Source organism: Heteronotia binoei, chromosome 18 (genome assembly GCF_032191835.1).
Source record: "Heteronotia binoei isolate CCM8104 ecotype False Entrance Well chromosome 18, APGP_CSIRO_Hbin_v1, whole genome shotgun sequence".
Lineage (NCBI taxonomy): Eukaryota > Metazoa > Chordata > Lepidosauria > Squamata > Gekkonidae > Heteronotia > Heteronotia binoei.
This window is the reverse complement of record NC_083240.1, coordinates 35,416,245-35,441,093: the sequence shown is the minus strand read 5'-3', so window position 1 is coordinate 35,441,093 and position 24,849 is coordinate 35,416,245. Positions and strand designations below refer to the sequence as shown.

Below are 24,849 nucleotides of genomic sequence, written 5' to 3'. Positions count from 1 at the left end.
AGTGGAGTGGCCAAGACGATGATGGGAACGAGTTGCAGTGAAGACTACCCACTCTAAACAGCTCCAAACTTGGAAGAAGCAACTCTTGAAGGGTGGTCTCTCCCACCCACCCCCAACCCCAAAAGGAAACTACCTTGAGGGAGAAAGGAACGAGAAAGAGGGGGAGCGGGATCTGTTTCCCCCGCCCCTCAAAAGTGGGCCGACCCCCGGGGCCAAACCCAAACTGGGGAGGGGAGTCCCTCCTGGATTGTGGAGGCCGCTGTACTCGGAGCCTTACGGTAAGGAGCTGTTCTTCAGCACTCCGCCAGCCCCGGCGATTCCGGGCGCAGACGCTAGGAGCTGTCCGCGGTCCTGAAAGAGGAGCGTTCGCCGGCGTCAGGCTTTTTGGGGCTTTCGCTCTCGTGTAGAAGTGTCTCAGCTGATCGTGGTGGCCACTTCGGGGCGGCGATCGGGGCCAGCAGCTCAGCTCTCCTCCGCCGGAGCCCGAAGCCGCTGGGCCAGCCCTGGAGGCGGCGGAGGGAAAACACAAGGCGTTTTGCAACCAGGCGAGGGGAGAGGAGGGAGCAGCAAAGAGAAGCCGCCTCCCCCGGGCAAAGTACCTCTGAGCGGGCATGAAGCGGTCTCCAGCCCTCTGTCTCCTCCTGACAGCGCTGCTCGGGGTCCGAGCGCAAGGTAGGTGACGGCTTAGGGGTGCAATCGAAACCCCCCCCCCCCACCCAACGGTGTATTCTTTTTGGACAGGGTAATCCAGGTTGTGGGCGCCGGGGGGGGGGGGGAGAATAAACTGATCCCCCCCTCTGCCACTAATCCGCCCACCCCCACCCCCAATCCTCTTTAGCATCAATCACGTTCTTAATACCGCCCCCCCCCCCCAATCTCCTCTCCTCTCCTCTTTCCTTCCCACCCCCCACCCCCTTTCAAGGCTTAGCAGATCATGAGCCAATAGCTTCAGGGGCTCTCCTCGTAATTATTTGCCATGCGTGGTAATCTCATTTTTTTTCTCTCCCTTCCCCCCCTCAAAAAAAAATTATTCGTAGTAGTGTTTGACTAAGCTTATGAATACAAAATAACATGTAATCACGTTCCACCGTCTCGGAAAAATAATTGATCGTATTTCAGCTTTTTTCTTCCCCCGTCTGTACTACGAGCAGGGAAGAAAAGGAACCCCGGCAGCGGGTTTAATTAAGCTATAGAATAAGCTGGTCTGTGCGGGAAACGGGGTTTTTCCAGACGCCTCAAGCTCACCCCCGCCTCCTCCCCATCGTGGTCTAAGCTCCAAGCTCTAGAGCTGCCGGAGTTCTCTTGGGTTGCCACAAAAACCGGAGCCACTTCTCGGACCAAACTTCTCCCAAGTTCCTTTCGCAAAGACTTTGGGGGGGGGGGGGCAGACGCTTCATTGAAAAGCAGCTCTCTCTCTTCCCTTCCTGGCATCCAGGTCTTCTCTAGGAACACCCCCCCCCTTTGCATTGTTGAGGTGGTGTCAGACTGACCTCCAATGCTCCCTTTGACTCCCAGTGATGCCTCTGCATTTACTTCGCCTGGCCAGGGTTCGAACCTGTTTCATGCCGGGTCAAGCTGTGTCTTGTTTACCTCGAATTGAGCTCCAGAACTGAAACAAAGAGGGTTTGAGGAAAGGGGGGGGGGGGTCCGGCCCGCGGGTTCAGATTAGAAGGCATGGAGAGCCAAATGGATTGTCACCGTTATTCAGCTGCTATTAATTTCTCAGTGCTTTTCATGAAGAAAATTCTTCAGAATTGATGGCAAGGGCTTGTGGGGAATTTCATTAGGTATTGCCAACCGTGTACGGAGCACGTTATTTTTTCCTTTAATAAAAAAATCTATTTATTCACAGAGAATGACTTTCCACCCAGGAGCTGAGGGGTGGCTTGCCCTCATTAAACAAAGAAAACAACTTCGCAAACATTTCCTAATTCCTTCTTCTTATGCCACGGGATTGATTTGTATTTTTGCATTCTACTCGTATTGAGCTGTAAGAGTGCTCCTCCCCGCCCCCCCATTGCAAACTGCTTTGTGGACCATCTTTAAAAGCAGCATACAAAACATTGCCGATGGAAACAATAATACAGGGGTGGCCAACGGTAGCTCTCCAGATGTTTTTTTGCCTACAACTCCCATCAGTCCCAGCCAGCATAGCCAATGGCTGGGGCTGATGGGAGTTGTAGGCAAAAAACATCTGGAGAGCTACCGTTGGCCACCCCTGCAATAATACATAAAAATAATCTCTGAGGTTCCGGTAAAAACAGAGTGGGAAGGAGCTGCTTCTTTTTAAAGAAAAGATATGCTTAAAAACAAAGGTCCTTGGACTTCAGGGCAGGGGTGGAATCGGCAAGCAGCCTTCCCATTGTAGGTGCTGGGCAAGGCAGGTGATTCCTCTTGGTTGTGGATGCAGCCCCCTTGCTACGCCTCTTCATCCTCTTCAAGAGATCCTGCAGCATCAGGACCTGCTGGACCAGTCCTCTTTGGGGACCCTAGCATTGACTTTTGGGGAGCCCTGAGGGAGGGCGACTCTTTGAATCCCTCACCCACCCCCACACAAAAAGTGTCTCCAAAGTTGAGCCCGTGTGTTGAAAAAGAACACCCCCCCCCCTAAGTTCAGTAGGCTGTGTGATAGATTGCGTAAATCAATGCAATGTCTTTGGAAGGTTGGTTTGTTTGTTTGTTTATACTGAGAGAATTAGGAAGGCCGTAATTCACACACAGGCACCGTATTAAGGGAAAGCGGTAGAAGCACAATACCTGTGATAATAATAGGTGGAAAGTTTCCCATATTTCTGATTTCCTTAAATACGCTCCTATGCATTTGGGGGAAAGGGATTTCGGAAAGAAGCAAAGGTGGCATTTGAGGTTTGGGAGGGAAGAGATGGAGCAATGGCAGGGCAAAATCTGCATCAAGACCTCAGAAGTCTTTTGCAGGAAAAAGCACATCGTTCAAGATTTCCTCCCCGCCCCCCCCCCTTAAAATATAATACACAGTGCATAGTCGCTCCTGAGGAAGCGACTGATGTGGTGCTAGAACTGCACAGTTTGCCCGCCCAAAATGCTGCTCTGCGAAGAGCTCTTCATTGCAGAATGCCTCCTGAGGATTATTGTATTTTTAGCGGAGGGTTTTAGAAATAATTGAACGGCCCGAGATTTCCACTTCCAGGATCACAATCCAACCTTTCAGCTGAGGAAGCTTTTGAAGCCCGTGTCATCTCCACGCATCTACCAGATGGTTCCCCTGGACTTGGCACAAATTAATCCATAGGGGCTTGGGGACTTTGGGTCACCAGAGCTGATCCAAATCGCCCCCAGGTATGCGTCGATAAGTGAGAAATCCACCCAGATTATAGGGTCAACGGTTGCAGAGGAGGGACTGATCTTGCAAATGTACCCTGAGTTCTTCATTTACTCCGATGGGCCTTTTGTCAAAATTAAAAATCCAGATGGACTTTGGAGTTGAGGGTTGTAGGGGCGAGTGTGTGTGTATTCCCCCACTCCTGCGGGTCGCAAAAACTCTATGATGTGAAGCGTGGGACAGGCTGGGGAAGATGAAAGCGAATGTTCTGGTGAGCGGAGGGGGTCTCTTTGTGCTCTCTGCAGAGCTAAACTAGATCACTTTCTTCCATTGCCCATGACTTGAGGCCCAGGCTGCCCATGATGGGTGGTATTATCATCATAGGGGTGGTTTGCTTGCTGGTTTTCAATTAGCTTTGACTTGGTTGTCTGGTTCCCCAAAAAGGGAGGGGAAGAAAGACTGGATGTTTCTTCGGGGGCTTGCATGCGCTCTGTGCTTGGGTGTGTTCTTAGTGCTTTGGGGATTGCGTAGACGCAAGTCAGAATGTAATGTAAAATTTTATTTGTATCCCGCCCTCCCCCGCCGAAGCAGGCTCAGGGCGGCTAACAACATTTAAGGTGAACAACACAATAATAAAACAATAAATCCATATTAAGTTCACATTAAAACCAATCAATGATTAAAACATTGGACTTCATGCTGATGATTCCATGCTGTGAATTCTCAGAAGGAAGCTTGCCACAACACTGTAGTGCATTTCCCTGGGGGAGGCTTCTTCCTCACAGATACCTCTTGACCCACCAGACTCTACAGACCTTCCCTCAGCCTCCGGTAGCTCAGTAGATTTTTTTTTTCTGTATTAGTCTTCCCCAAGTGTCGTAGAATGCCTCTGTTTGAAGAGGTGGGGCAGCATCTCGCAAAAGATGCCGAGGGCAGAATTTCAGGAGCGTGCCAAACTAGGGAAGCCTGCTGGATTAATCGTTCTTCTGTCCTCATCACTGCCGCTTAGGCCTTGATCCTCTTCTTGGCTATTAATCGAGGATGGTTGGATGGATTGTCCGTTGGGGAAATCAGATGCTCAGATATGTTACAAATCCCTTATTTGGGCTCCGCTGATCCCAGCGAACAGCTCCAATATTAACTCCCTTGCTAGGGACGGTCACGCCATATGCTTGATTTAGTCCCAGATCAGTGAGTTATTGTGCTCACCAAGACAAGGGAACTCTAGAGAAGGTGTTAATCTTCTCCATGAATTTTCTTGGATGGTTTCACCCATCTATGGGGCACAGTTCTCTTGCTCTGTCTGTTCGGAGAGCTCGGGGCAGAGGGGAAGATGGATTGTGTGAGTTGTCAAGAGGCATAACGGTGAAGGATTTGTTTTCAAGGAGAACAGGCCACGTTTTCAACGGGTTCGAATCTTGACAGAGTGCCAAACCAGCTAGCAGGCTGGGCTAATTTTATAAAAGTTGCTCTTGAGACCAGTTGGGGAAATCACCAGAAAGTACTGAAACATATGAACATATAAAACTGCCTTCTTCTGAATCAGAACCTTGGTCCATCAAAGTCAGTATTGTCTACTCAGACTGGCAGCAGCTCTCCAGGGTCTCAAGCAGAGGTTTTTCATGCCTATTTGCCTTGGACCCTTGGAGATGCCAGGGACTGAACCTGAGACCTTCTGCTTCCCAAGCAGATGCTCTACCACTGAGCCACCACCCCTCCTACATATGAAGCTACCTTATACTGAATCAGACCCTGGGTCCATCAAAGTCAATATTGTCTACTCAGACTGACAGCGGCTCTCCAGGGTCTCAAGTTAAGGTTTTCCATGCCTATTTGCCTGGACCCTTTTAGGTTGGAGACGCCGGGGATTGAATCTGGGACCTTCTGCTTACCAAGCAGATGCTCTACCACTGAGCCATTGTCCCTCCCCTTAAACCCTTGCTCCATCAAGGTCAGTGCTGCCTACTCAGGCTGGCAGTGGCTCTCCAGGGTCTTAGGCAGAGGTCTTTCACTCACCTGCTGCCTGGTCCTTTCAACGGGAGATGCTGGGGACTGGACCAGGGACCTTCTGCGTGCCAAGCAGGTTCTCTACCACTGAGCTACAGCCCTTCCCGCTGGGTTTGTTTCAGACAACTTGGAGATCTTTGCTCCCAATGTATGATGTATCTTGACGGACTCTAGCTTGTTGCAGCTCCTTCATGGGAAAAAGAGGAACACATACAAGAAATATTTGTCTGGGATTGGGATTTTCCAGGGAGATCTATGGGCAGGATACTGGAGAGAGAGGGGATGAATAGAAGGCATCCTCTCTTTCCTCCTCTCCTCACCCTGGTTCAAAATCCTGCAACTTGTCTGGCTGAAGGTGCAGAATGGCATAAAAAGTATGCCTTCATACAAACACATGATGATGGGACTCACCATTGCAACTTTTAGCAACACCCACTAGCTTTTGAAACGGTCAGGCAGCTCCGCAGCGTCAAGGCTTTCGATGACTGTTAAACTGAAAGAAGAAAATGGAACACCCAAGCTCAGAAGCAGTCTACTGCTGAAGATGCCATGCTCTTGCAGACAAACAATGGGGGGGGGAACATTTTTGCCTCTGTGCCCTGCTGATGAACCGCCCAAAGGCATCCAGCTGGCTGCTGTTGAGAAAAACAAATGCTGCATAAGATGGGTCACTGCTTGATCCGGTGAGGCAGTGATCACCGTACTTGAGAGTCAAATGGTCTCTCTTATAGCCAGCATGAAAGTAGCAAGACCAAGCCCTGCACATTCAAGGACTCAGGGATTCTTTTGTGGCAGGAACTCCTTTGCATATTAGGCCACACACCCCAGATGTAGCCAATCTTCCTGGAGCTTACAGTAGGTCCTGTAATAAGATCCCTGTAAGCTCTTGAAGAATTGGGTAAATCAGAGGAGGGTGACCTGATATGCAAAGGAGTTCCTGCTACCAAAAAAGCCCTGCAAGGAATCCATCTCTTCCTGTTTGAGGAACTCTTCCTGTATTCGGGGGGGGGGGGAGGGGTGTGTGGACAGCTATAAATTAAAAGACCAGCATATGTGTGTGTACTCACACACAATCACTGATGTGAAAATGCTACAAGAAGGCTGGAAGGTGGAGAGCAGCGGAGAGACCATTGCAGGGGGAAAGGAGGATGTGTCGTTAATCTGCACAAGTCCCAGCAAGCTGGTAGAAACCTGGAAGGGGAGGTTTGGAGAAGGTGAGAGAGGATTTTTGAGACTGGTTCCCCCTCCCTTATTTCCTTGAGGGCCTCTGCTTGTTTTGTTCTTATCCTTGTACCAGCCTCCATTTACAAGTCTTTCCTGGGAAAAGAAATCAATTTTTCATGCCAACAAAACTATTTTTCATATGTGTTCCGCTGTGGGAATCAGCCTCAAAGCTCTTCCTCAGACCTTGGTCTTCTGTTCCAGGTGGCTTTCCAAGGAGCACTCATGTTGCACAGGGCCTACACGAAGGACTGCCTGTGCTGGATCAAACTCAGGTTGAAGTTAAATGAAAAGAACAAAGTAGGAGTCAAGTTGTGCCTTTAAGACCAACGAAGTTTTATTCAGAACGTAAGCTTTTGTGTGTGTGCATGAGCACTTCTTCAGACGAGGAATCAGGTACTGTGAGCAGAGCTACACACATAGCTGGGAGGCAGTGGTTTGGAATGCTAAATGGTACAGATTTAAAATCCAATGACAGAATAGTAAAATTAACAAATTGAGCAAACCTTTGATCTGGGTAGCATGAGTGTGGGAAACCAATAAAACAGTACTTTTACAGTTTCATTGGTTTCTCACGCTCATGCTACCCAGATCAAAGGTTTGCTCAATTTTGTTAATTTTAGTTTTCTGTCATTGGATTTTAAAGTTGTACCAAGCAGCATTCTAAACCACTCTCTCTCAGCTTGACTTCGCGAACGAAGATTTAAGAAGGGTGCAGTAGTCCACGTCTGCTGCAGGCTCGCTGGTGGCTGACAAAACCAATGCGGGACAGGCAGATCCGGCCACGGTGGCTGCAGGGAAAAGTCTGATTTGGGGTTGGTGCTGTAGCAGTGCGATTCTTCCTCAATCTCCTTTTGTCCTCAAGACCAGCTATGCGTGCGTTCTCAAAGGAAGAGACAGCCTGGTGGATGGTGTGCCTCCATGCTTTGCGATCTGAGGCTAGGTCAGACCACTGGTGATGGTTGATGCGACAGGTGCCAAGGGATTTCTTCAAGGAGTCCTTGTACCTCTTCTTTGGTGCCCCTCTATTTCGATGGCCGGTGGAAAGTTCGCCATACAGAGCAATCTTGGGAAGGCGGTGGTTTTCCATCCTAGAAATATGCCCTGCCCAGCGCAGCTGCGTCTTCAACAGCAGTGCCTCGATGCTTGTAACCTCCGCCCTCTTGAGGACTTCAGTGTTGGTCACAAAGTCACTCCAGTGGATGTTGAGGATGGTGCGAAGGCAGCGCTGATGAAAGCGCTCAAGGAGTCGCAGGTGATGACGGTATAAAACCCATGATTCGGAGCCGTAGATGAGGGTTGTCATCACAACCGCTGCCTACCAGCTATATGTAGCTCTCTCACTGTACCTGGTTCCTCGTCTGATGAAGTGTGCTTAGAGCACACGAAAACTTACATTCTGAATAAAACTTTGTTGGTCTTAAACGTGCAACTTGACTCCTACTTTGTTCTACTGCTTCAGACCAACACGGCTGCCCGCTTGGATCTATCTTAAATGAAGAGAGCTTTAGCTACACATTAGGAAGAACTTCCTGACAGTTAGAGCGGTTCCACAGCGGAACAGGCTTCCTCTGGAGGTGGTGGGCTCACCTTCTTCGGAGGTTTTCAAGCAGAGGCTAGAGGGCCGCCTGACAGCAATGCTGATTTTGTGAACTTAGGCAGCTTACGAGTAGGAGGGCAGGAAGGACTGCATCAGTGCTTCATTCTCATGGCCCTTTCTTACACACCTAGGGAAACGCTGATTCCCACTTCAGGGTCAGTCAGCAATTTTTCTCCAGGACAGTTTGGCCAGGGATCCTGGAGGTTTTTGCCATCTTCTGGGCATGGAGTCACTGGGGATGTGTGTGTGTATGTGGGGGAGGGAGGTATTTGTGAATGTCCTGCATTGTGCAGGGGGTTGGACTAGATGACCCTGGAGATCCCTTCCAACTCTATGATCCTGTGATTCTATTATCTATGCTGCACTTTGCAGCTGTGGCCAGACGGATGTCAAAAGCAGAGCAGGATGGACCTGAAGTAGGTTGCCTCTGAGCATGGAGGCTCCACTGAGTTGCTGGATCTAATAACCTTGTATAGCCATTTCCTCAATGATGCAGGAGGGACTTTGGTGTAGTGGTTAAGTGCCAGTTGGGTGTAATGGTTAAGTGTGCGGACTCTTATCTGGGAGAACCGGGTTTGATTCCCCACTCCTCCGCTTGCCGCTGCTGGAAAGGCCTTGGGTCAGCCGTAGCTCTCCCAAGAGTTGTCCTTGAAAGGGCAGCTGCTGTGAGAGCCCTCTCAGCCCCACCCACCTCACAGGGTGGGGGAGGAAGATAAAGGCGATTGTGAGCCACTCCAAGACTCTGAGTGGAGGGCAGAATATAAATCCAGTGTCTTCAATGCCTTCTTTGTGGCGGTCCTACCGTGAGTTAGGCTGGCCAACAGGTTTTCGTTGTGGAGTCTATGGCAAAAAAGGATAATTTCAGATTAACCTTAATCATTTCCCAGGAAATGGTGATTCGAGCCACATCCAGCTGCTTGAGTGGTCCTTATGGGTGTGTTTGTGTGTGGGGTTTGTGGAGGGGTTTGAGTGGGTGGATGTGCAAGAGAGAGGAGGGGGAGGTAATAGAAGAGCAGCTTGAGGGCACAACGAGGGACCAGAGAATCCCCCCTGAGTCCTGTGTGCTCTCCCAAGAGCCTTTGAGGTGGATTCTCTAGCAGCAAGGGAGTAGGTCACACAGAGAAATCATTCTTAAGGATCCAAGGAAGGCCTTCATGTAGATATGCCCGAGGCCATTCCTCCCACAGCTATCTCCATGGCTGCCACAGCTGCTCATGCTGGTGGGGAATGAGCTCCAATGTAACTGTACTGAACGCTGCAAGCTTTTATCAACTCTGTGGCTGCCCCAGGTTCTCCCCAAAATACTGGGAATGAGAGCTGTGGGAAATCCTACAGGACAGCCCTTGTGCCCTGCCCTCCCAGAACTACAGTTCCCAGAGTTCCCTATGGTGAAAGAGTAGACTGAAGGCTGAAGTCAAAGTGGCCTTTCCTCTGCAGCCTGGATGGCAGATCGTAGGGCATTGGCCCTGCCATTGTGGCAAGTCCCCGGGTCCTTTTGCAGTTCCTTTGCTATCAAAGCTGGACAGTAGACTTATACCCAGGGCTTTTTTTGTAGCAGGAACTCCTTTGCATATTAGGCTACACCCTCTGATGTAGCCAATCCTCCAAGAGCTTACAGGTCTCTTTGTACAGGACCTACTATAAGCTCCAGGAGGATTGGCTGCATCAGGGGTGTGTGGCCTAATATGCAAAGGAGTTCCTGCTGCAAAAAAAAATGCTCTGGGTATACCTATCCCTTGAACACCCATCACACAGTCATTTCTGGTCAAAAAGGTTTTGCCTCTTTAGCCAAGGACAACAGAGGGGGCTTGTTCATACCATAAGCAACTGCTGTGGTCTGTGCAGCTGCGCTTGTTTTCAGACTAAGTTCTATCCTGGAGGTTCTTAGAAGATTATGAGGGTTCCTCAGCTGGAGGTTCCATAATGGTGGTGCAGTACGGATGTCATCCGAACGCTCCAATGGTCCCCATTTTATTTGTTTGAATTAATTAATCAGGTTTTTTGCCATCAAGCTGTCTTATGGCAACTTTATAGGATGTTCAAGGTGAGAGACATTCAGAGGTGGTTTGCCATTGCCAACCTCTGCCCAGCGACCCTGGTATTCCTTGGTGGCCTCCCATCCAAGTACTAACCAGGGCTGACCCTTCTTAGCTTCAGAGAGCTGATATTAGGCTAGCCTAGGCTATCCAGGGCAGGGCAGAGATGAACAGAGGGGGCTTGCCATTGCCTGCCTCTGCACAGCAACCCTGGACTTCCTTGGGGGTCTCCCATACTTGGTGGCCTCCCATCCAAGTACTAACCAGGGCTGACTCTGCTTAGCTTTTGAGCACTAATGAGATCAGGCTAGCCTTGGCTATCCAGGGCAGGGCAGAGATGAACAGAGGTGGCTTGCCATTGCCTGCCTCTGCACAGCAACCCTGGACTTCCTTGGGGGCCTCCCAAACTTGGTGGCCTCCCATCCAAGTACTAACCAGGGCTGACCCTGCTTAGCTTCTGAGAGCTGACGAGATTGGGCTGGCCTTGGCTATCCAGGTCACGGCTTCGCCATTTTATGTTTATTCATAAATTCCAGTCCTTCTGTTGTCCCTGGTTTTGCTTCTATGGAATACCTTGTTAAAGTGTCATAAGCGCACAAGTTGCTTGAGGCGCTGCCATTTGTCAGGGATTTCAGTCCCTCTCCAGGATCTGTGAGGATGCACCTAGAGTCTCTAGCATGCATTTCCATGCACACAAATGCATAAACACTAAGGCACTGTGCTGTGTACAGCCTGCCACACCCCTCGCAACAAGTACTTGAGAAACATGGAACATGCCTATAATATATTGCAGGACAATGTCACTGCTTGTACATCTGAAGCCAAAACTGAATACCCTCTGGGTTCTGGGTTTTAATGCAGGGGGTTGTTGCTGCAAAGCAACCTGACCCCATCCCTCACAACTGCAGCACACCCACCATGCAATAAAGGCTTCATCTCAGTTTGAAGAGAGGAGGCTACTGGTCCTGGATAGGACAATTTTGGGGCTTCCATGCATGGTCCACTTGGCATGCAGAAGGACATAAAAACATAAGAGAAACCATGTTGGATCAGGCCAGTGGCCCATCCAATCCAATACTCTGTGTCACACAGTGGCCAACAAACCAGGTGCCATCAGGAGGTCCATCAGGACACTAGAAGCTTTCCCACTGTGCCCCTCCCCCAAGCACCAAGAATACTGAGCATCACTGCCCCAGATAGAGATACGCTTTTCTGCTGGTCTGAGTAGACAACGTGACTTTGAACATAAGAAGAGCCCTGCTGGATCAGACCAGTGGTCCGTTTACTCCAGGATCCTGTCTCACATAGTGGCCAACCAGCTCCTCCAGAGATCCAACAACAGGGCAGAGAGGTCAAGACCTTCCCCCAATGTTGCCTCCTGTCCATAGGCTTCAGAGGAAAATTTCCTCTGAATGTGGAAGTTCCCCTTAACCACCGTGGCTAGTAGAAAAAGACTGAAGAAGGCTGCAGATTTATACCCCACTCTTCTCTCTGAATCAGAAACTCAGAGCGGCTTACAATCTCCTATTTCTTCTCCCCCCACAACAGACACCCTGTGAGGTGGGCAGGGCTGAGAGGGCTCTCCCAGCAGCTACCCTTTCAAGGACAACTCCTGCGAGAGCTATGGTGACCCGAGGCCATTCCAGCAGCTGCAGGTGGAGGAGTGGGGAATCAAACCCGGTTCTCCCAGATAAGAGTCCGCACACTTAACCACTACACCAAACTGGCTCTTCAGTAGCCATTGATAGACTTATCCTCCATATCTATCTGATCTCCTTTTAAAGCTATTTATTTCTGTGGCCATCACAACATCCCCCAGAAGCAGATTCCACATTAAGTCTGTGTAAATGGTCCAATTCAATAATAGGCAGCTTCATGCGTTCAGGTCAGGGTCTCCCCCGGCACTGTGGAGCCACAAGAGAGCACAGGCAGGGTCTGTGAGGCTACCCAGGTTTCGTTGGTTTCCCATATGAACTTTCTGTGTGCCCTGAACCTGCCCCTTGCAATATTCCATGTCAGGAACTCAGCGATTCTTCAACAGATAACCCAAAATCAGAAAGGCTCTTTGTGGGTTGGAAGTTTTCCAAAGTGTTTCTCAAAACTGCAGTCCCGTCACACTCCCAAGACTGTCCTCTTGCCACGGACAGTGGGGAGTCTTCTTTCCGGCCTCTTCCATCTTCAGATCTTTAGGTTCTCTGGCTGGGCCTTCAGTGACCACTTGTAACCCACCCCCCCTCCAATGCTCTTCAGTCATGCCTTGCAATGCTTAGTGCTGCCTAGGGTTGTCAGCTCCGGGTTGGGGAAATGGCTGGAGATTCTGAGGACGGAGCCTAAGGGGGGCCGGGTTTGCAAAGGGCCGGGAGGACTTCAATGGGGTAGAATGCCACAAAGGTCACCTTCCAAAGCAGCAATTTTCTCTAGGTGACATGATCTCTGTCATCTGGAGATCAGTTGTAATAGCGAGAACCAAGGGTGGAATTCTAGTAGGAGCTCGTTTGCATATTAGGCCACACACCCCATGATGTAGCCAGTCCTCCAAGAGCTTACATAAGAACATAAGAACATAAGAGAAGCCATGTTAGATCAGGCCAATGGCCCATCCAGTCCAACATTCTGTGTCACACAGCGGCCAAATATATATATATATATATATATACACACACACACACACACACACACACTGTGGCTAATAGCCACTGATGGACCTCTGCTCCATATTTTTATCTAACCCCTTCTTGAAGGTGGCTATGCTTGTGGACGCCACCACCTCCTGTGGCAGTGAATTCCACATGTTAATCACCCTTTGGGTGAAAAAGTACTTCCTTTTATCCGTTTTAACCTGTCTGCTCAGCAATTTCATCGAATGCCCACGAGTTCTTGTATTGTGAGAAAGGGAGAAAAGTACTTCTTTCTCTACTTTCTCCATCCCATGCATTATCTTGTAAACTTCTATCATGTCACCCCTCAGTCGACGTTTCTCCAAGCTAAAGAGCCCTAAGCGTTTCAACCTTTCTTCATAGGGAAGGTGTTCCAGCCCTTTAATCATTTTAGTTGCCCTTTTCTGAACTTTCTCCAATGCTATAATATCCTTTTTGAGGTGCGGCGACCAGAACTGCACACAGTACTCCAAATGAGACCGCACCATCGATTTATACAGAGGCATTATGATACTGGCTGATTTGTTTTCAATTCCCTTCCTAATAATTCCCAGCATGGCGTTGGCCTTTTTTATTGCAAACGCACACTGTCTTGACATTTTCAGTGAATTATCTACCATGACCCCAAGATCTCTCTCTTGGTCTGTCTCTGCCAGTTCACACCCCATCAACTTGTATTTGTAGCTGGGATTCTTGGCCCCAATGTGCATTACTTTGCACTTGGCCACATTGAACCGCATCTGCCACGTTGACGCCCACTCACCCAGCCTCAACAGATCCCTTTGGAGTTCCTCACAATCCTCTCTGGTTCTCACCACCCTGAACAATTTAGTGTCATCCGCAAATTTGGCCACTTCACTGCTCACTCCCAACTCTAAATCATTTATGAACAAGTTAAAGAGCATGGGACCCAGTACCGAGCCCTGCGGCACCCCACTGCTTACCGTCCTCCACTGCGAAGACTGCCCATTTATACTCACTCTCTGCTTCCTATTACTCAGCCAGTTTTTGATCCACAAGAGGACCTGTCCTTTTACTCCATGACTCTCAAGCTTTCTAAGGAGCCTTTGATGAGGAACTTTATCAAAAGCTTTCTGGAAGTCAAGGTAAACAACATCTATCGGGTCTCCTTTGTCCACATGTTTGTTCACCCCCTCAAAGAAATGTAACAGGTTAGTGAGGCAAGATCTTCCCTTGCAGAACCCATGCTGAGTCTTCCTCAATAACCCGTGTTCATCAATGTGCCTACTCATTCTGTCCTTGATAATGGTTTCTACCAACTTTCCCGGTATTGAAGTCAGACTGACTGGCCTGTAATTTCCCGGATCTCCTCTGGAACCCTTTTTAAAGATGGGGGTGACATTTGCTACCTTCCAGTCCTCAGGAACGGAGGCAGATTTCAATGAAAGATTACAGATTTTTGTTAGAAGATCCACAAGTTCAACTTTGAGTTCTTTCAGCTTACAAGGCTCTTTTTTGTAAGCTCTTGGAGGATTGGCTACATCATGGGGGAGTGTGGCCTAATATGCAAATGAGCTCCTGCTAGAATTCCACCCCTGGTGAGAACCGAGATCTCCAACTGCTACCGGGAGATTAAGCAACCCAAGAGAAATCACGGAAAAAGTAGAGTCCAAAGTTGTTCAGATAGAATCAGTCCAATATATCCATCAACCAAAAACTGAAACAAAGTCCTTGTGAAGTGCAGCTGAGAACAAGTATCCTCAGTACGCAGCTATGCACGATGAACATATGAACATATGAAGCTGCCTTATACTGAATCAGACCCTTGGTCCATCAAAGTCAGTATTGTCTTCTCAGACTGGCAGCAGCTCTCCAGGGTCTCAAGCTGAGGTTTTTCACAACTATTTGCCTGGACCCTTTTTGGGAGATGCCAGGGATTGAACCTGGGACCTTCTGCTTCCCAAGCAGATGCTCTACCACTGAGCCACCGTCCCTCCCCAAACTTGGTGCACCAGGATAGCACTCTGCTCTGGTAAGATCTCACCTGGAGTATTGTGTTCAGTTTTGGGCAGGGCACCACATTTTAAGAAGGATATAGACAAGCTGGAACGGGTCCAGAGGAGGGCGACAAAGATGATGAGGGGTCTGGAGACCGAGTCCTATGAGGAAAGGTTGAAGGAGCTGGGGATGTTTAGCCTGGAGAGGAGGCGGCTGAGAGATGATATGATCACCATCTTCAAGTATTTGAAGGGCTGTCATCTAGAGGATGGTGTGGAATTGTTTTCTGTGGCCCCGGAAGGTAGGACCAGAACCATTGGGTTGAAATTAAATCAAAAGAGTTTCCAGCTCAACATTAGGAAGAACTTCCTGACCGTTAGAACGATTCCTCAGTGGAACAGGCTTCCTTGGGAGGTGGTGGGTTCTCCTTCCTTGGAGGTTTTTAAACAGAGGCTAGATGGCCATCTGACAGCAATGAAGATCCTGTGAATTTAGGGGGAAGTGTTTGTGAGTTTCCTGCATTGTGCAGGGGGTTGGACTAGATGACCCTAGAGGTCCCTTCCAACTCTATGATTCTACTAGGTTGTCCCCGTTTCACTGATGCTTCTTCCAGCTGACCTGGAGCTGTGGCAGATGCACTTAGAGCACAGTCCTCAACCCTTTTAAGCCCCATGGTGGTCGTGCATTTTGTGCTTTGGGCTCATATTGGACTAATACTGTTGGAGCGACTCCGTATAGCAGATAGGTTGTTGTCTCCGTATAGCAGATAGGTTGTTGTCTCATCTCTTGCTGTCCTATTTTGAAATACGGTTTGGAAATGCAGGGTTTTTGAATTCATTCAAATGTATTATCATGTCATATTGTTGCGTTTGTTTCGTTCTTAAGTGTTTGGGAGGCTGGCGTATCATGGAACCTGTGGTACTCCTGCACACTGCCTGGAGGTTGGCAACCCTGTGCTCCCGGACTTCCAAGATGTTGAGGGATGCGCTCCTGGCAGCATTGGACGGAACCCATCTCGCAGCCTCCCTGCAAGAGGCGAGCCGTTAACTGCACAAAACCTGACTCAGCCCTCCTGCCCTCCCTCCCCCGCTCCCCTGCCACTCATCTCCCATTCCTTTTAGTTATTAGCCAACATGCTGCAGAGAGTGGCGGGGGCAGGGGGGGAGCCTTCTCAGCAGGGCTGGATTAACAATTAGGCCAAGTAAGCACTGGCTTATAGGCCCCCATGCCTTTAGGGGCCCTGGGCCGGCTTTTCCCCCAGTCCTCCCAGCCTGCACGCACAGCCAACAACTGAGCTGCTTTCCCCCCTAACTTGCCTGGTGTGGCTGCTGCTGGCGTAGTCGCTCGGTTTGCCTCTCTCTGTCTCTCCCCTGCAGCTTGGTCAAAGGGGCTTTTGAGAAGGGGCCTGCAGCGGGGGGGGGGGCTACGGGTGGTGGGGCAGGCGCTCCCGACTCTGAGATTATTTGCAAAGGTGCTCCTGAGATTTTGACTGCCGAGAGGCCTCCACAGGATTTAATCTGGCGCTGCGTTCTCGGTAGGGCTGCCCAGGGATCTCCCCGCTTCAGGGTCATCAGAGAGTGGGGGTAGGGGAGGAAATATCTGTTGGGCACTCAATTATTCCCTATGGAGAGCAATTCCCGTAGGGTATAATGGAGAATTCACCCACGGGTATCTGGGGCTCTAGGGGAGTTGTGTTTTGATGTAGAGGCACCAAATTTTCAGCATAGCATCTGGTGGCTCTCCTCAAATTACTCCCCAAGTTTCCAAATGATTGGACCAGGGGGTCCAATTCTATGAGCCCCCAAAGAAGGTGCCCCTATCCTTTATTATTCGAAATGGAGGGAAGGCATTTAAAAGGAGCATGGTCCCTTTAAATGGGATGGCCGGAACTCCCTTCGGAGTTCAGTCGTGCTTGCCACACCCTTACTCCCAGCTCCACCCCCAAAGTCCCCAGATATTTCTTGAGTCGCACTTGGCAACCTTAGTTCTCGAATGTAGGTGGCTGGAGCAGGGTTTGAAAAGAGCCTGCGCTGGTGGAGAAGTGGTGTGGCTTTCTGTTCTGGAGGGGGAGGGGACTGACTGCTTCTGAGCGGGTGCATCAGGGCAGCAGGAGAACATCCTTGGGGAGCCGGGACAGTGGGTTAAGCTTTTAGTCAACTTCTGGCGGCTGGGAAGGAGCCAGCAGAGAAACGTGCTACATCCGAGGTCTCCAGAGGCCTGGGAGTAGGAACACGAGCTGCTTAGTGTCGAAGCAGTTGTGTTATGGGGTTTTATTTCCCTCCTCCCCTTCCAAGACTGGCAGTGCATGTCTTGGACACTTGAACAAGGAATGTCTTCAGCAGAGAAGATTCGGTGGTGGAACGAAAGAGGTCACCTTTGAACCGGGCTCACCGGTTCTCCTTGTGCCAACGGTGCAAGGTTGGGAATGTCTGTTCCCTTTGAGGGTTGCCATCCTCCAGGTGGGGCCTGGGGACTTCCCAGAATTACAGCTCATGTCCAGACTACAGAGATCAGTTTCCCTAGAGAGAATGGATGCTTTGGAGGGTGGGCGACTCTGTGGCATTGTGCCCCACTGAAGTCCCTATCCTCTTGGGGCTCCAATTCCAAACCTCCAGGAATTTCCCGACCTGGAGTTGGCAGCCATAGTGCCTTCGAGATGACAGCGTGCACTGCACTCTAGACTTCTGGCAATATGAATCAAGTGCCTTTTTTGTAGCAGGAGCTCCTTTGCATATTAGGCCACACACCCCTGATGTAGCCAATCTCCAAGAGCTTACAGGGCTCTTCTTACAGGGCCTACTGTAAGCTCTTGGAGGATTGGCTACATCGGTGGGGGGGAGGGAATAGCCTAATATGCAAAGGAGTTCTTGCTACAAAAAAAGCCCTGCGTGATATTTCCCTTAATGAAGGAGGTCTTTCCACACCCTCCAACTGTCCTAATTTTCGAAGGACAGTCTCTGTTTTCTGGGACCTGACCCTGGAGATTCCCCAGTTTGCCTTTTGATGAGGTGTTGGGAGATGTATTCTGAGAATCTTCTTAGCAGGCACCCAGGGGCACTCAATGTCTTCCAGGCAAGGGCCTCCTCCCTCTGAGTTTGAAGTTCCATCTAATTGTGCAGATGCCCGCCTCTGCACAGCAGTTCTTATGCACAAGCCTCAAAGTGTACGCACAGGCACACAATGGTTCCGATGCACATACAGGAAAATGTGTGCATGGTCACACAGCATGGTGTGATTGTTAAGAGTGTTGGACTAGGATCTGGGAGTCCCAGGTTTGAATCCTGCACTGCCATGGAAGCTAGCTGGGGGACCTTGGGCCAGTCGTATGGTCTCAGCCTCAGCTACCTCCCAGGGTTGTTGTGAGGATGAAACGAGGAGAATGACGTAAGCTGCTTTGGTCCCCGTTGGGGGGAAAGGCAGGGTATAAATGAAGTAAGTAAATAAATAAAGCAGTGGTTCCAGTGCACAGAAATGAAAATGTATGCATGCACCCACAGTGCTTCTGATTTACATGCATGAAAATATATGAGTACATTCACAGTGCTTCTGATTTACATACATGAAAAGCTATGTGTGCATTCACAGTGCTTCTGATTTACATACATGAAAACCTATGTGTGCATTCACAGTGCTTCTGATTTACATACATGAAAATCTGTGCACACACAGTGCTTCTAATGCGCATTTGTGCAAATGCATTCATGCACCCACAGCGTTTCTTATTTACTTACATGGACATGCATGCATGCGCACACAATGGTTCTGATGCACATACATGGAAATGCACGCACGGGCACATCTTTGTCTCCATTCCCCTACTTCACAAAGCCTGACTACTGCAGAATGCCTTTTGCATAGCAACACTGTCATTATAAGAACCAGAGGAATACATCCTAAGATTACCTGTCCTCTTAAATGTTGTTGTTTGTTTGTGTTGAAGATGGGGGAAGAAATGGTTGTGGGGAGACTTGACCCTCCCGTCTTTGGAAGTCAGGGCAGGACAGGCTGCTGTGGAGTGAAGGCAGGCAATGTTCTGCTGGCCAAAAAGAGCCTCCCTCCAGCCAGTGCAGTGGGCAAAGGGTGGGGAGAAGGCAGAAAGAGAGAGAGAGAGCAGTCCCTGGAGTGAGAACAGGGTGGTATTTGAGCAGCACAAGGGCCTCTCTGTTTCTGCCTGGGCACACCGTTGGCGGAGCTGCCTCTTGCGTTGGCCAGAGGCCTGGCTGAGAGGCTTCTTGGTCCTTCCCAGAGGAGGCAGCCCTGATCTGCAGCAAGCCTGGAAGCATTTTTATGTGTGGCAGCAGTGAGGGATGGGGTGGGTGGGCGAGGGGGAAGGCATGCGCTGGCAGGTTGAGTTTCTCTTTTGCTCTGAGTGCATGAAAATTACAGCTTTCCAGAGATATCTGTATTTTTAGCTCAGCCTGTGTGAGTTGTAATTAATCTTGCTAAGGGGATTGGGGATTGCATTTCATCTTTCTCCTTGAGAGCTTCGAGTGGTGCGTTTTCCACCAAGTGGCTCCCAGGAACAGGGGTGTGTGTGTGGGGGGGGGCGGGTTGGATGGCCTGTTACCAAAAAAGAGCAAGTTTTTTTAAAAATAGCGAGTGTCTCTTATCGGTATCCCAGTTGCCTAGCCCATGTGGGAACCTGGTTTGTTTTGCAATCATTTCAGAAATCATTTGCATAGTAAAAGCTTTGGTTTCTCTGTGTTAGTCTGAAGAACTTGGAAATTCAGCAACTCGTGGGTAAATTGCCCCAGTAAGCATGGGCTTGCAAACTGTTTATTTTGGGGGGGGGGGGTGAGAGAGAGAGAGAGAGAGAGATGTAGCTGCTTGGAGTGAGGAAATGAAGACTATATTCAAGGAAACTGCTCTGCTGTATTTTTACTTATTTATGTTATGAAATGTGAAAGTGTCCTGGCTCCACCCCCAAAGTCACCAGATATTTTCTGAGTTAGACTTGGCAACCCTACTCAAGAGGGAATGAGCATCACACCATTGGAAAGACAACTAGCTCTTGCCCTCAATAAACACTTCCCCAAACTTCCCCAAGGCTCACTGTGGGCTCCACCAGAATGGAGGTCCTATTAGGACTGGAGATCACCCCAAATTACAGCTGGTCTTTGAGTTATAGAGATCAGTTCCCTGGAGGAAATGGCTGCTTTAGAAGGTGGGCTGTATGGCATTGTGCCCTGCTGAGGTCCCTCCCCTCCCCAAAACCCCACCCTCTCTAGGATCCACTCCCCCAAACTCCAGGAATATCCCAAACTGGAGGTGGCAACCCTATAAGTACTAGGGTTGCCAATCCCCAGTTGGGAGCAGGGGATCCCCAGCTTGGAGGCCCTCCCCGCACTTCAGGGACATCAGGAAGCGGGGTGGGGGGGGAGGGAAATGTCTGCTGGGCACTCCATTACTCCCTATGGAGACCGAGTCCCATAGGGTATAATGGAGAATTAATCTGCTGTTTTTTTGAGGTAGAGGCGCCAGATTTGCAGCATAGCATCCAGTGCCACTCAAAACCAGGAGGTCCAATTCGATGAGCCCCAAAAGAAGATGCCCCCTATCCTCCATTATTTCCAATAGAAGGAAGGTATTTAAAAGGCACGCGGTCCCTTTAAATGTGATGGGCAGAACTCCCTTCGGAGTTCAATCGTGTTAGTCGCACCCTTGCTCCTGGCTCCGCCCCCAAAGTCTCCAGCTTTTTCTTGAGTCGGACCTGGCCACCCTATAGAGCACTCTCATATCATTTGCCCTCTGGCTGGCATCCATGCCAGTGTTCGCTGTCGTCCCAGATACGTGACCAGGGAGAAAGCGAGAGAGAGCTGAAGGCACACCATTGGCTTCCCTTCTCTCCTCCTCGCCTCGGACAGGTTCCAAGGCCCAGAGCCACTGCTTCGCTTGGCTCGGCTGCTGAGCCTTCCTGCAGCCAGGAACGCTGCTCATTCTTCGAGTCGAAATAGAGCAGGATGCTGTGCTTTCCTCGGCGGGCTGACATCTCTGCTCCCAGGTTATTGCAACATTACAGGAATTACTCCCATTTGCACAGGGGGGGACCCCCGACACACACACTGTGTTGCGGGCTTAGCACAACGGTGAACCTGACCTCGGATGGGACGTATTCAGAAGCGATTCCTCCTCTTCTGGAGCTCTCAGGGACCCAGAATGGGAATGAAGCCCGGATGAGTCCCTGGCTCACATGAAGCCTTGGCTCCACTTTCCCCTCCATTCCGCACTCATCCTGGATTTGGCGCCACCCAAAAGACGCCAGCCTCTTGGCAGAGACGGGATTCCTGTTTGTGCTGTAACGCTGCCCTGGAGGGAAGCTTTCCTCTTGATAAGAGCTGACAGTGGGACACAGAGGCGACCTGACTGACAGCGTCCCTTGCCCAGGTGGGGGTTCTGTCGGAAACAGACCCGTTTCTAAAAATGTGCTGGACTGATTCCGTTGCTTTTCAGAGGTCAGAAACAGGTTGGCAGCTGAGGCCTGGCTCAAATTGGGGGAGAGGGCACCGAGGGCGCCGTCGACTCCAGACGGCCAGATTAGTGTTGTGGTTAAGAGCGGTGGACTCTGATCTGGGCAACCGGGTTTGATTCCCCACTTCTCCACCGCATGCAGCCAGCTGGGTGACTTTGGGTCAGTCACAGTTCTCTCTGAGCTGTTCTCTCAAGAGCAGTTCTTGAAAGAGCTGTCTCAGCCCCACCTACCTCACAGGGTGTCTGTTGTGGGAAAGAGGAAGGGAAAGGAGACTGTAAAGGAAAGGAAAGTTCCCCTGTGCAAGCACCAGTAGTTTCTGACTCTGGGGTGACGTTGCTCTCACAACATTTTCACGGCAGACTTTTTAATGGGGTGGTTTGCCATTGCCTTCCCCAGTCACCTACACTTTTCCCCCAGCAAGCTGGGTACTCATTTTATCGACCTCGGAGGGATGGAAGGCTGAGTCAACCTCGAGCCGGCTACCTGAAACCCCAGCTTCCACCGAGGATCGAACTCAGGTCGTGAGCAGAGCTTAGGACTGCAGTACTGCAGCTTTAACACTCTGCACCACGGTATAAATCCAATCTCCCCCTCTCCCTCCTCCTCTCCTTCCTCCTCCTTTTCCTCATTGGAACATACGAACATAAGAGATAGATAGATTTTATTGATGGCAAAAGCCAACATCTTAAACAAAAGGGATAACTATACATATTCATAAGAACTATCTGTAAAACATGATGAAAGTATTATAACTTTATTTAAATTGAAAAATATACAGAAATGGCCATTAAAACAAACGTACTCTGACATTTTAAGCTACTAGTAATTTTCTCGTCCTAAAGGTGAACCAACCCATGTTGGATCAGGCCAATGGCCCATCCAGTCCAACACTCTGGGTCACACAGTGAGCAAAAAACCAGGTGCCATCAGGAGGTCCATCAGTGGGGCCAGGACACTAGAAGTCCTCCCACTGTTGCTCCCTCCCCCCCCCCCGAAGCACCAAGAATCCAGAGCATCACTGCCCCAGACAGAGTTCCAACAATAAGCTGTGGCTAAGAGCCACTGATGGACCTCTGCTCCAGATGTTTATCCAGTCCCCTCTTGAAGCTGTCTATGGCTGGAGCCACCACCACCTCCTGTGGCAGTGAATTCCATGTGGTCATCACCCTTTGATGATTAAGAAGGTTGTGTGACCCCGTAGGATTTTCAAGGCAGGAGACATTCCGAAGCAGTTTGCCTGCATCTGCATAGCAGCCCTGGATTTCCTTGGTGGTCTCCCATCCCAGTACTAACCAGGGCTGACCCTGCTTAGCTTTTGAGGTCCAATAAGATCAGACTTGCCTAGGCTATCCAGGTCAGGGCACCAGGATAAGGTTGCCAGCTCTAGACTGGGAATAGCTGAAGATTTGGGAGATGGAGCCTGAGGAAGAAATGAGGGATTTCCATGGAGTATAATGCTATAGATCGGGGGTGGCCAAGGGTAGCTCTCCAGATGTTTTTTGCCAACAGCTTCCATCAGCCCCAGCCATTGGCCATGCTGGCTGGGGCTGATGGGAGTTGTAGGCAAAAAACATCTGGAGAGCTACCCTTGGCCACCCCTGCTATAGATGTCACCAGTGCCGGATTAAACCCTGTGGAGGCCCCTAGGCAGTCAAAATCTTGGAGTCCCCCTCACAAATTATCTCAGTGTCGGAGCCCTCCTGTAGCCTGCAGGCCCCTTCTCAAAAGCCCCTTTGACAAAGCTGCAGGGGGCGGGGGAGGGGAGGCAGAGAGAGGCAAACTTGGCGACGACGCCAGCAGCAGCCACACCAGGAAAACTGGGCAAAGAGTGGCTCAGTTGTTGGCTGCATGTGCAGGCTGGGAGGGCTTCAAGCAGGGAGGAAACTGGGGGGAAGTTGGCCCAGGGCCCCTAGAGGCTTGGGGGCCCATAGGCCAGTGCCTACTTGGCCTAATTGTTAACCCGGCCCTGGATGTCACCTTCCAAAGCAGCCATTTTCTCCAATGGAATGGATCTCTGTCCCTTGGAGATCCATTGTGCTCCAAAGAGATCTCCAGCTACCACCTGGAAGCTGGCAACATGGAGAAGAGGGTTAGCTGTGCCAGGAGAAACAACAGAATCTGCCTCTTGAAAATTCCTTCTTCTGCCCGGTTACAAAGGGAGGGAGGACTTGCTCCCTGGTTCTCCTGCCTGCCTGGGTGCTGTCGCCAGTCTTTGTGTCTGCCTCGCCTGTGTTTGGGGAGGGCACACAGACTCACACGTAAACCTCTTTGCACCTCGCCTCTCACACGCCCCTATCCTTCGTTATTTCCAGTAGGGGAAGGCATTTAAAAGGTGTGCGGTCCCATTAAATGTGATGGCCAGAACTCCCCTTGGATTTCAGTTATGCTTGTCACAACCTTGCTCCTGGCTCCACCCCAATGTCTCCAGGCTCCACCCCCAAAGTCCCCAGACAGTTCTGCCTCGCCTGTGTTTGGGAAGGACACACAGACTCACACGCAAACCTATTTGCACCTCGCCTCTCCCTTCTCCAAGGTGGCGAGCAGGCGAAGGAAAGCCAGACGTGGTTAATAGAGGGCAGTCGGTGTGGCAGCCGGGTGGGAACTGCTGGCCGCTTCCCTCTTCATCTCAGGCCCCTCGTCTGTTTGCTTAGATGGCTTTCGGTTCAGCCTCCTGATTTCCAAAGAAAGAAAATCCCCCTCACCCCTCCCAAGAGGCTGCTGCATCTCTCCGAGCTGTGATTCTCTCACAGTTGCTTGCAGAGTGAGACAGAATCGTAGAATTGGAAGGGATGCCCAGGGTCATCTAGTCCAACCCCCTGCACAATGCAGGAAACTCACAAACACCTCCCTCTAAAGTCACAAGATCAGCATTGCTAGGGTTGCCAATCCCCAGGTTGGGGCAGGGGATCCCCCGGTTTGGAGGCCCTCCCTCGCTTCAGGGTTATCAGAAAGTGGGGGGGGGGGTGTCTGCTGGGCACTCCATTATTCCCTATGAAGATTGATCCCCATAGGGTATAATGGAGAATTGATCCGTGGGTCTCTGGGGCTCAGGGAGACTGTATTTGAGGTAGAGGCACCAAATTTGTAGCATAGCATCCAGTGCCTCTTTCCAAAATACCTGCCAAGTTTCAAAAAGATTGGACCAGGGGGTCTAATTCTATGAGCCCTCCCAAAAAGGTGCCCCATCCTTCCTTATTTCCAATGGGGGAAGGCATTTAAAAGGTGTGAGGTCCCATTAAATGTGATGGCCAGAATTCCCCTTGGAGTTCAGTGATGCTTGTCACAGCCTTGCTCCAGGCTCCACCCCAATGTCTCCAGGCTCCACCCCCAATGTCTCCAGGCTCCACCCCCAATATCTCCAGGCTCCACCCCCAAAGTCCCCAGATATTTCTTGAATTGGACTTGGCAATCCTAAGCATTGCTGTCAGGTAGCTATCTAGATTCTGTTTAAAAACCCTCCAAGGAAGGAGAGCCCACCACTTCCCAAGGAAGCCTGTTCCAGAGAAGTAATTTCTGTAACTCTCCCCCCCCCCAAACAAAAAAGCGGTAGGGAGTCTAGGGATTGCCAGATCTGGGTTGGGAAATTCCTGGAGATTTGGGGA

General features: G+C 50.2%; 1 protein-coding gene across 1 annotated transcript in view; it reads left to right on the top strand.

The window, feature by feature from the left end:
* Positions 1-540: 540 nt before the first annotated feature.
* The window catches only part of SEZ6 (seizure related 6 homolog), a 183,266-nt gene continuing 158,957 nt past the window's right edge, over positions 541-24,849 (top strand). The window contains exon 1 of the mRNA XM_060258965.1: positions 541-672. Within this exon, the coding sequence (XP_060114948.1) occupies positions 612-672 (61 nt within the window). The 5' untranslated portion in view covers positions 541-611. The remainder of the gene's footprint in view (positions 673-24,849) is intronic.